Source organism: Apus apus, chromosome 18 (genome assembly GCF_020740795.1).
Source record: "Apus apus isolate bApuApu2 chromosome 18, bApuApu2.pri.cur, whole genome shotgun sequence".
In the NCBI taxonomy this organism is placed as follows: Eukaryota; Metazoa; Chordata; class Aves; order Apodiformes; family Apodidae; genus Apus; species Apus apus.
The window spans coordinates 2,811,931-2,824,259 of record NC_067299.1 but is presented as its reverse complement, the minus strand read 5'-3'; the positions used below and the strand labels follow the sequence as shown (position 1 = coordinate 2,824,259).

The following is a 12,329-nucleotide window of genomic DNA, read 5'->3' as shown; positions in this document are numbered from 1 at the left end:
CCTCTGACTTGTACATGATGCACCTGTATTAATTTATGCGGCTGTTTAGTTACAAGTGTTGCAAGCTGATTGTAAGTCATCAGTATGTGCCTTGTACTGTAAACTGGTATTGTAATAAATTTAATATTCATAATCAATCTGTAGATGTCTCTTCTGCCTCTCTCTTATGGGAAGAACAAAGGTAAAACTCCATCTCAAGAAAAACAATATATCTAGTCAAATTTACTATACCAGCAAGGCCTCTTAGACAAAAAAGGAGAGGATTTGTTGCAGTGTGTGAACCTTAGTCCACTGCTGAATACTCTTTCACTCTATCAGAAGGACCAATGCACATTACATGTGTTTACACATCACAGCAAAACCAAACTGATCCACATTTGGTGTGTCTAGCTACTCAATTAGCTTACACATAAAACTCATTCCATTTCAAGTCTTTGTAAATTGACAAGCTCGACATTTAATTTTACTCACATTTTATCTCACTATAAAGTCTGCTATAATATTAGAGAAACCAGTATCAATTTTTTATATATATTAGTTCACCTTATTGTAGCATGGAAGTGATAAATTTACTGCAAAACAAAGTGAAAGAAACCACTGTAAGAAGTGTTGAAAATGTATTTTTATAACTATGACCATTATCAGATATCCTACTTACCAAGTTGGATATCAAGGACAGACTGACAAATCTAAAATATCACCTCCAACTGAACAAGCAGATATGACTGTAATCCATGAAAAGACTCATATACCTTATTTCACACAAAAAAAGATGCAATAAAATAACACAAGCATTAAAAAAGACCCATGCACTAGTATGTATCTTACACTTTATTTGTTTCTGTACATCAGGTCCCCCAAACCAAAGCCCACACATAAATACAAAATTCTTATGTCAATATGCTTACAAAACACCTCCTAGGTTATTTTTCAGTCTGTTTTTTCTTGCTTTTTCCCCACTTTTGTAGGTGTGGTTCTCAAGTTTTGAGAGCATCACTGGGCAAACAACGACTCCTGCTAAGGGCTGAGAACATCTTTGCTTCAGCAGAGCTCACTTTCAGCTGCTGAAAGGAATAGGGTCTGCCAGGGGAAGTACTGAGATGTTTTAATTCTGTAAAACTCCATGCAGCAGTGGCTTTTCCTCTTGGTTGAGAGGTGAAGCATTTTTGTCCACCACAGGGACATTAATCTTCTTCCTTCTCGATGTAAGACTTGGCACTGACCCGGGCCATCTGCCTTGCCAGGTAGCGGTCCCTGGCTGACATGACTGTCTCCTCGTTGCTCCGTTTGGCAAATTTGCTCATGCTCTCAGAGGGTTTTGCTGCTTGGTCTTTCTCCTCTTTCTCCCCTTCTTCTCCAGCTTTACGTTTCTGCTCAGACAAAATTCCAGAGCTGGATCTTCCCTTTTCACCCATCTCCCTCTCTTTTCCCTTCATCTCTTTTTCCAGACTAGTCCCCCCACCTTTTTCTGAAGATGTAGGACTACCTTCCCTCACCTCTCTGTATTTCTTTTCATCACTACCATGTTTTTCTCTCCTCTCCTTCACATGATCTTCCTTGTCTCTGCATTTCTCCCCTCTCTCCTTCTCTTTGTCACTGTACCTATCTTTACCATTTCTTATTCTTTCTTTCTCTCGTTCCTTTTCTGAGCCCTTTTCATCTCTCTCCATTGCCTTCCTCCACTCTCTGCCATGTCCCTCCCTCTCTTTTCTGTCCTTCCTCCTTTGTTTATCATCTTGCTCTTCCCTCCTTCTGTAGTGATCTTTATTAGAGTGATCCCCGTATCTATGTCGCTCCTCCTTTTCCCTTGGATGATCCTTTTCATGGGTCCTACTTCTCTCATAATCTTTTTCCCTGGATTGTTCCTCATTTCCCCTTCTGCTTGATCTGTTCTCTCCCCTCTTTGTAAGATGACTTGTTTGAGCTTTTGTGTGCAGCTCTTCCTCCACACTGGATGAGCTCTGTGACCTGGAACGCCTCTGGCTCTTGGGACGTTTAGCTTCCTCTTCACTGCTCTCAGAGCTCTCTCTACTTTTCTTCTTTTTCAAATTTTCTTTACTATTTTTGTGTCTCTTATCATCATCACTACTATCAGTTTCTAAGTCAGTATCAGCATCTGGATTACTCTCTTTCTTAGTAGAGGGCTTCAGCCTTTCTCCTTCAGACAGGCATTTGTTCCTTTGGTTGGATTCGTCATAAGAACTGTCAGATTTTTCTTCCTTTATCCTATAATTTTTTTAGGTTAAAAAAGAAAAAACAACATTACACAGCCTGAAATCTCAGACTTTTCTGCAAACTGACTTCTGGTCGGGACTTAAGCAAATGATGCTGCTGAAAAGTCTAAGGGAGCAAATCTATCTGTGGCTCAGGTTCCAGAAATCCAGCACCAAGGAATGAAGTTGCTGTATCTGGTTCATTGGTGTATGATGGCTGATGAAATTGTCTAAAATAATTACTATGGTTAAGTATCTGTTGCCTCCATCTAAGGAAAAAGGCAGAGATACACATTCTTGTTTAAGCTTTTTGGCAAGTTACATGTTTCTTCCTATGTATTTTTTCCTCTATTCATGTGAAATAATGATGCAGAGAAGAGCAGGAGGCTGGATGCTCTATTGCCAGAGGGAGGAACACAGCTTCCGTTTGGAGGAGCAGTCGACTTTTTTAATCCGGTATTTCTGAAGATCTCACTCTTTTGGCTAGATAGAAATTAGTAACTTCTAACAGCTCACAGGTTCTTAAATAGAAAAAGCTGATCCATGGAGGACCAATCTGGGCAGCAGACAGAAAGCTTATGCTTTGCCATTCTCTTCTGACTGTGTAGGACATGTTTACTTACACATGCCACGTCTCAAACTTCCCATTTTCTGCCTGGGTTCAGGAAGCTGTTCTGCTTTTCTTCTGGTCCGTAATTCTTAATTCCTCTTTTTTTTCTTTAAACTATTTTTCCCTATTTGTCTCAAATAAGATGGCATAGCGTTATACTGAAGATATAATGGAGGATCCCCTTATTTTAGACAGCTGAGAAACTTCACTGTGATCCATTCTTCATCTAAGGTAAGAATTTACTTTCTAATAGCCCGATCTCAGAGCTAGAAGATGTCCTGGTGAAGCTGCATTGCTTTGTGATGACAACCATCAACTAGTGACATCAAGGTTTAAGGCCTAACTCAAGTGAGGTTCAGCCTTGAATTAACTGTTTCAAATGATCATTTGTTGCATGTAAGAAACATATCCCATTTACCATATTTATCCACGGGGCAGAATCTCACCACCTCAACTACATAAATAATTCAGATTAATCTCATTTCTTTGCTTTGGAATGTGCATATATTAAGATTTAAAAATATTCCCACTGGATTTCCTATATATTTGATTAATTTCCTTTTACCAGAGCATCAACACTACATTAATTTATTTTTTATGAACCTGTAAATGTGGAATAAGCACAAATTTTAAATCTCACATGCTTTTCAGGAAATCCGTATCACATTATTTCCTATGACTTACCTCTAATGCTCATTATTTTGCCTTTTGTTTCCCTCATGATTCAAAATATGTAAGTTAATGCAGATTGCCAAATATTATGTAAATCAAAGTAAGTATAGGTTAGAATAATAACAAGAAGTATTACAAGCATGGCTGTTCTCTTAATATTTTTTAAATGGCATCCCTCTCCTGCTTGTTTCTGTCTTGCAGTGTATACCACTGATGATAATTAGACATTTTCCCAACCAGTTAATCAGCTGTATGAAGTAACCAGCTCACCCTACCAGTGTTTCAATGCTCTCTAATTCTTACAGTGTCCCAATGAGTTTGGAATCACAAACTGCCAGAAGCTGGGTTAAATCTGAAAGCCTTCTGGAATCACATCCTACCTGGCTTCACGGAAGCTGCATTTAGGCATCTCTTCTTCCCCCACCCTCTGGTTTAAAAGATGTCTGTAGAATCCACTGAGATCCTTCTGTTTGGTCACATCCAGGTACGCTAAGAGAAAGAAAGGATCAAGTTGGATTTACTGTGCCACAAATACTCGTCAGACACAACACCACCAAAACTGCAATCTCCATCCTGGAGGTTTGCAAGCCCAGAGTGGAAAAAGCTCAGAACAACTTGCTTTGACCTTAAAGCAGAGAACACTTTGAGCAAAGTGCTGAAATAGATTACCCACTCCAATTTGGTTTATCTTATGAGCTTATATCCCATTCTTTACACCTATTCCTGGGACACTGTACAGAACATATGAAGCAAGGAGTGCAAGCATCACTGCAGCACAGGCTCACAAGTCTTCCTTCAACAATTGACCCTTCCCCAAAAATTCAAAGTAGCAACCCAAACAGTACTGACATACAGAGGAAGATTCCTCTGCTCCTAATACCAGACAAGTGGAATCTGGTTCTGTGTCTGCTATCTGATCCTTTTTGGTTTTAATTATCTCAAGTCCCACAGAGAGACCCGATGACAAGGTTGTAAATCATGTACAAGGCCATACTTCTTTTTAAAGATAACTCTTTCAGTGTAAATCTCACCCTCGAGAGCTGCTGCTCTTCTTTCTCTTTCCTCCTCCTCAGCCCTTTCTTGCAGCTTCTTCTTATATGCTGAAGTCACAAAAGCCTCTTTGTCAGCAAACTCTCCTCCTTCCATTTCACGCTCTTTCTGAATTTTTCTTTCCATTCTTCTCTCTTGCTCCTTCTTTCTAATCTCAGCTGCTTTCAGGATATTTTGGATGTATTTGGGCTAAAATAGGAAGGGGAGAAGGTCTATTGTTGAGAGATAATGACATTGGCTGAGAAAACACAAGCTGGGAATGCTGAAGATGTTAAAGAAAGTTGGGAATGGAAGAAAACTGACAGAAGCTGGACTAACATTTACTCACACTGTCTGAAATGAACTGAGATTCCCCCTCAGATCACTAGCCCAGCATGCTTCCCAACAACAAAAGAGGCTGTTGCAGTCAATCAAAACAGTCAGCCCATCTTTGACTAGGATGATTTTTGCTGTGAGTGAAATTAAATGTCTTTTGATTTCTCGCCCCTCTGTCTTCTGTCCTGTAATAGTCTTGCCTGTCAAGTGCTGTGAAGGAGAGGGGAACCTCCTTTTATACCCACAGAATGTGACAACGGCTTTCAAATGAAAATATAACTTGTCAGGGTGATCCAGCAGTGGTTTGAAACAAGGCTGTGGAAACTGGCTCACATTTAGCAGTAAAAGAAAAGCTTAAAAGCTAAGCAATCTCTAATCATACAGAGGTAAGACAGAGAGCAAAACATCTTAAGGTATTGACCTTTTTGTCATCTTTTCCAGATAACACTCTGGCACTACTTTCTTTCTTCTTCTGCTGCATTTCATCATAAATACTGTCATATTCATACACCGTAGCATCTTCCTCCAAAGCCTTCTGAATCTCCAATTTAGTCTAAAAGGCAAAAATGGGAAGACACAAAAAATCCAAAACATTAGATTTTTTACTATTTTAAAATATTTTATTCCTACATTGTAATTTAAATAATAATAATAAAAGAAACAAGCTGTTTGAGAAATTCTAAAAACATCAGTACATTCAATGCCACAAAAGAAACTCCAACATCTTGTGTATTTGTTTGCACTGACTAAATCAGAAAATTTATTGTGTTTGCAATTATGACCAGCTCTGTGTTAAACCTCACTCACTTTTCACTGGGCAGTTTTTCAACTACTCTGATTATAGGCAGAAGAATTAAAAAAAAAAAAAAATCCTGCCCAGAAAAGTGAAACAAAATCCTTGCTATAAGGAAGGCTCTGAGAATTTCTAGTCAGGTTTTAAAGAAAGGCTTGTGCTGTACATCAATGCTCAAAATCATAATGTTACATGGAATATTTTTTAAGGGTTACTAACTCTGAGGTTGCACAATCATGTTACTGCAATTATTTAATAAAAAGTAATAGATGCAGTAATTTCATAATTTGAGGTGTTCCCACATACCTGCTTCATTGCTTGTTTTTTCAATGCTTCTTTCTGAAGACTTTCACCAACAGATGGCTGTAAGAAGGAAATGTTGCAGAAGTAAAATTAATTACATTGACACAGCTCATAGTATTTTTCTATCATTCTAACAACTATGAAATAGTCCCATTATAGAAGTCAGTCTCTCACTTCAATAGTGTTTTTATGTAAGCAAGAAAAAGTTCACTACAAGCCTCCAATGAATCAGCCTTTTCCATGAGCAAAGTACTGCAGTACCTCAATCTAAATCAGAATACTGCTGATTTGAGCAGCATGTACTTCAAATGTTAATGTTTATTCCTCAAGATTAATATTGCTAGAAAATTGCAATACTAATCTTCCCTAAGACAAAACATATCCATTACTGAAAACATGTTTTCTAATAATAGTGTCTTTAAAAAAAGCTTTGCGTGTTATTTAATCGTGTCTTTTAATTAGGGTTGAACTAAACTGTGTATTCTCAACCAATAGATAATACTGTTTATTAAACAGATTCACTATAAGTGACAGGACTGGTATCCCTGTTTATGTAATTAAATATCTCTTAATCTTAAAAAGCAGAAAGAGGAAGGAAAAGTCATCTTGCATTTTGGCAGCTTCCCAAGTTTTCTAACTTTGACTGATACACACTCTATCACATTTTTAAAAGGCAAAGAGACTTGTCCAATCAGCTCTTAATAATATTTAAAAATTGAAACTAGCAGAGAGCTTGGCAGCAGAGACTAAGATGTTCTGAAATCAAACAGAATTGGCACCATGTAAATTCAAACAGATCCCCTGAACATGAAGCCTTTTGATTTAATTCAATGTTTGAAATATAAGAACGTGTCATGCCCCTCTTTCTTAAGCTATTACAATTATAGCAGGTGTGTCAACAAGGAAAAGAAGACAAGTGCTTTTCCACAATTGTCTACATGGCAGACTAACCAGTTCAAGGGTTTTTCACTGGTAAATTTCAGAAACAGGGAATAAGCAGAATGAATGGAGTTTCATTGTATGTGACTTTGTGCCCTCTGTCTCTGTCATCTCCTCAGACACCCTGCCCGCTTGATTCAGCAGGGGTGAAACTAGATAGTGGGTTATTTAGTTTAAAAGAACCTCTAGGGATCCTGGTTTTATTAATTGAGTATTTACCTCTGGCTTTCAAGACTGAAAAGCTGATGTTGAAAAATATTTAAAATACTATACTTAATTTTTATGCCATCTGCTTTCTTTTAAAAATACTATTAATGAGTCAGTATAAACTTCTTAATATAAAAAGCTATTTTAAACTGGCAGTGGAACACACACCAACATTACACAGAAGACCCAGACTTCCTCCTGGCTCTTGGGGAAGAAAATGCTCCTCTGCTTAACACACTAAGGGTCATCACTGAAGGATTCCTTTCTCAGACACTCTTACACTGGTTTTACATAAAGGTACCCAACCACTGAGGAATCACCACCGCATTATGCCAGGAAGCAAAGGCTCAGTAAAAGACAAAACAGACCCTGCAGTTATATTTACAGAACAAGCTTTATTCCACCAAAATATTTGAAGAACTGCTTATAATGTTTTCCCTGTCTGCCTACATGAAAGAAAGGTGTTGATCTACAAAGATTGCATAAACACAAAAGTAATATATGATCCTGGTTACTGCACATATGACTGTAGGGAAGTCCACCTGCAATTTGTTTGTCTGGAGTGGCAGTAAGTTCACAAAAAACAAACACCTTCCCTAATGGTTTATGGTTGACAATTTCCTGCTGTGCTATGAGCTCTGATAGATGAGAACTTTCCGTTCTTTTGTATTGTTTTTACTTATCAACCATCCATTTATTAAAGGCCCTATAAGCTCAGCAATCTGTCTCATACTTTCTCTTTCCCTGCAGTCAAGCTATTCTTTTGAAGCACAAAGCTTATAGTTTAATATTTTCTTGAAGGAGAAAAACTTTTAACCCTATCCTGTGAAACTACCCAGAACCCATGCAAATTAAGAAACTCTTTTAGAAATGAGACTCTCCAGTCTCCGAGTCCTACTAGACCATGAAGACAGCTGAGACACAACTGGGAAATAAAAAAAAAATTAAGAAAAAAAAAGGAGTAATAAAAGGCCCACCTCCTAAGGAAAAGCATTTGTGGTTTCTACCAAAACCCCAAGCATGGTACTTCCTGACAACATAAGACATCACCCCTTTCCTTTTTCAAAACCAAAAGATACTTCTGCTCTAATATAACCTGTTATGAAAGACCCATAACAGGGCCATGCCCTTTAACATTATGAATTCTCTACATGTTGCTTTGAACTAGACACATCAAATAAATTACCTTTGTTTAAAGTTAAATACTTTTTAAAGGGAAATTAAGTGTTTCAGTAACATCTGGCAGATTATATGTAGTTTGATTTTAATCTCTCACTACAACCATCCAGTTTTAACTGGATGTGCAGAAAAACATTGGACCAAACAGCAACAGCAGGATAATTTGGAGCTCTACTCCATCAGCGAGTGAAAGCAGCAGAGCCAGCCAGTCACAGAATGCAAAGCTTACACCTACACTGAGATTGCCAGTTCAAAGCATTTCATGGTTAAAGACTGAAAAATAGACACTTTCAGGGAAAAATGCATCTCACTGACTTCAGGTGTCTACTTTAGAATAAAGTGAACTGTGCCCCATAGGTACCTGCATCCCTACTGGCTGCACAGCAAGCTCAGGGAACTCAAGAAACCTGCATGTGTCTCTATGGATCTCATCCCATATGTGGTCTGATGTGACCACATCTCTGCAGGCCTGAGATGTGACTCTGCTGGGAGTACTTCATTCTTCTCACATCAGATACGGAAGCTCAGGTTTTGGATTCAAACACTTTGGCATCACAACATCTTAAAGTGAGCTACTTACACTCTCATGTATACGTATCTAGCAGTCACTTGTTAGGGCTTGCCCTGATAGTGACCTGTACTACCCAACTACAGCCTGCACCTGGACAGTCCCTAAATGCACAAGACTCAACCCTCCATGGGGTAAAAAAAGATAATCGAGTCAGGCAACAGGTTCATCTCAATTCATACACTACAGGAGTCACGGCTACTAATAAAACATTACAAGAAAGAAACATGAAAAACAAGTAATGTATATAATTAGCTTTCCTCGAAATTCCGTCCTAGCTTCCAGAAACCAGGAGCTTAGGGACTTCCTGAGCTCAAAGAGGCACCTGGACCATTGTTTGGCACCAACAGCATTACTTAATTTGACTAATAATTTCTGAATCCGTTTGTATTTTTGACCATGCCACAATATCCTGTGGCAATGAGTTCCATGAGTTGATTATACATTATGTGGAGAAAAAAAACAACTTCCTTTTGTTTACATTAAATCAGTTACTTGGTAATACCCTGATATATCCTTTTGCTCATATTATGAAAAATGGCAAAATCACTTTATGTTCTCTGAATCATTCTTTGTTTTACACACATCCTCTTGAGTTAGTCCTCCCACTTCCTTTTCCTCAGTGATTGCTTTTCTAAGAGATCCTTCAGTCTACTCGGTCTTATTTTGTACGAAAACTGTTCCATAAACTCTGATCATCATCAATCCTCAATGCTTCACCCATCTTTCTTTTCAGTCATAATGAAAGCTGATGCATCACAAATAGCAATAAGCCAGAGTGCAAACTAATTTCTAACATACCATAGTTTGTTGCTGTAACATGCACTCACTACAACAGGCTTTCCTAGGGGTAACAACCTTCCCCCCATTTTTTAAAGACAGCAACAATTCCTCATTACCAAGGCAAATAATTTAGAACTATATTAGCTAGAAGTAACTGTAATTGCTTGGTCTGCTTTTTCCCAGTCAGGACTGTACTTAAAACAAATTTCCACCCCACATGTTCTGCTTCTTATGAACTAACTAATCATCTTCATCAGCAACTAACATACATTAATGTAATTAGTCACAGCAAAAAATTATTTCAAATTCCTTCAGCAAGGGTACAGGCAAAGTCTTAATGAAATATGCACAGTAACATTTAAAAAAAAGGGAGCAAAAGTTTGCTATCTAGTATATAATCACAGAGCAAGTCAGGTGTGCAGATTTCCCAGCACAAACTTTATTAGAGTTCAGTTAAAAATACATAATCTCCAGACATTTGAGATGTAGTTCTGACTGATAAGGCAGCAGACAGGAAATGAAACCCCTCCCAAATGCTGCTCCTTATCTTGAAAAGCTCTGAAATTATTACTGAACTAATAAAGTAATTTTGCTTTTTTAAAAAATTATCTTCTTTGATAAAGGCAGTTATGAGATTATTACTTTTTGCTGGGTATGTACCATACTGATGAGCATGACAACTTCTAAGAGTCTTTAAAGGCGACTCTGGTAGTGAATCTGTCAGCCTTTCTGAAAGACAGGATACTTGCTCTGCTAATCTAAAAGTTAGTAGACAGCATCATACATTATTATTACCATTCATTATGTTGCTTTAATGTTTGGATATTAAAAGAAAACAGAGAAGTGAAAAAATGCAAGAAAGCCCCATGCTCAGGAAGGTTTCCAGTCCTGTCATGCAGTGTTTAATGGCAACAGATCACTTCAAGCTCATTCTCAGGTTCTGTTCACAGGTTCTATTTCTAAATTTCAACTTCTTAAATGTTAAAAGTCTATGCTAAAGTTTATTTTCTGGGCTTTGTGGGAAAATATGCCCATAATTACACTATTATTAAATGATGAGAGGTATTTCCTGATCAATAAAACACAGGAAACTGTAACATTATGTCCAGGAAGTTCTATTCATGTAGAGACTTCATCTCCACAAACTTGAGTTTCTGTTCTTCACCTGTAACTACGAAGCTGGCTTTAAATCCTTCAAAAATTCTGGTTTAGAAGTTGGGTTTCTGTAAGGTATCCAACCAGCCTATACAACACCCTGGTTCTTGGATGCCCCCTCACCTAGAAGCATAATTTCTATAGCGTACAGCACCCTCTGCTGGGGCAGGTAGAAAGCCAGTATTTTGAAGATAATACTTTAAACAACCCAGAAAAATTAAAGGAAACTATAGAAAAGAACAGTTACCAACACCATGCAATATAGTCATACATCCCAGAGTATCAATAAACCCCGATCATAGCAAAGCTGTGTATTGTTCAATCTAGTATTACCAGTATTGTGAGTACTTCCAGAACTACAAATAATTCTTATTACCTGCCTTTTTTTATCTTTAGAACTTATGGATTGTACAGCTTTGTTTTTGCTTATAGTGAGTATGAACATAATACATCAGTTATATCAAATCTGGATGAATGAGCTAAAGGATAAAATACACTTAACTACACTTTAAGGTTAACATCTGAGAAACAACTGCTGAGTCTGCTGGTCTATTTGCAGACATATTTATCAATGCTAGCCAGCAAATTTATTTAAAAGCTAGATACTGTTAACTCTTGCAAACAGGTTGCCACATGTCATGAGCTGTTGGGAGAGATGACAGAACTAACAATCAAGTCAGCGCTTCCATGTAACTTGCACTAAAGAAAACACAGATCATATTTCACACCCCAATTCAAAATGAAAACACATCTTGGTGTCACTGCCACCAGCTGATGCAGGCATTAAGGGTTGTAAACTGATAATTTGCAGAATGAGTGTCAAATGTCAGAAAAGAAAAAGAAGTTGAACTGACCTCTTCATCAGATTCATCTGCAAACACTGACAGTTTCTGTGAAACGAGATTTTTCTGTGGCAATTTTTTGGGCATAATGAGCCCATATCTGGGGGAAAAAAAATAAAAGTTACCACTAACATTACTCAGAACAAAACACACAGCCTGCCCTGTGTGGGAACCCTGAGGGGAATCTACTTCGTAAGAGTGAAAACTACCCCTTGGCAGCACCGCAGCTGCCTCCGATGCTTTCCCACCGGCTTCGGTTTTGTTGTTTGTTTTTAAATAAAGACCGTTTTGGATTCAGTCCAACAGGGCAAGGCTACACGGCAGACACACGCCGGCCGGCACAAACCAGCCGCCCTCCTGCGGCCCAGGCGGGTGTTCCGTCCGAGCTCGTCCAGGCCGAAGACAGGCCTGTCCCCGCCCTCTGCAGCGGCCCCCAAGGTCCCCCCCAGCCGCTGCCCCGCGGAGCAGAGCCCGGCCGGACCCTCCGCCCCGAAGAGCCCGGCGTGTCAGGCGGGGCCCGCAGCCCCCGCTCCGCGCCACTCACTGCCTGCCCAGCGCCGCCATCTTGTCCCAACCGCCGCCGCCGCGCGGGGCCGCCTGCAGTTCCGCCGGCGCAGATTCCTCGCAGCCGAGAGGCTCCCCTCTTCCCAGCCCCACCCTGGAGACTCCCGCGCCGCGTTCCCGCTCCAGAAGGGAAGCA

General features: G+C 39.1%; 1 protein-coding gene across 1 annotated transcript; it reads right to left on the bottom strand.

The window, feature by feature from the left end:
* Positions 1 to 813: 813 nt before the first annotated feature.
* Positions 814 to 12,236, bottom strand: NSRP1 (nuclear speckle splicing regulatory protein 1). The gene is made up of 7 exons (XM_051635687.1): positions 12,174 to 12,236; positions 11,642 to 11,729; positions 5,960 to 6,016; positions 5,282 to 5,413; positions 4,527 to 4,734; positions 3,876 to 3,984; positions 814 to 2,226 (listed from the first exon to the last, which is right to left on the bottom strand). Exons 1-7 carry the CDS (start codon positions 12,191 to 12,193, stop codon positions 1,185 to 1,187), a joined length of 1,656 nt encoding a protein of 551 aa, XP_051491647.1. The 5' UTR covers positions 12,194 to 12,236; the 3' UTR covers positions 814 to 1,184.
* Positions 12,237 to 12,329: the final 93 nt, after the last annotated feature.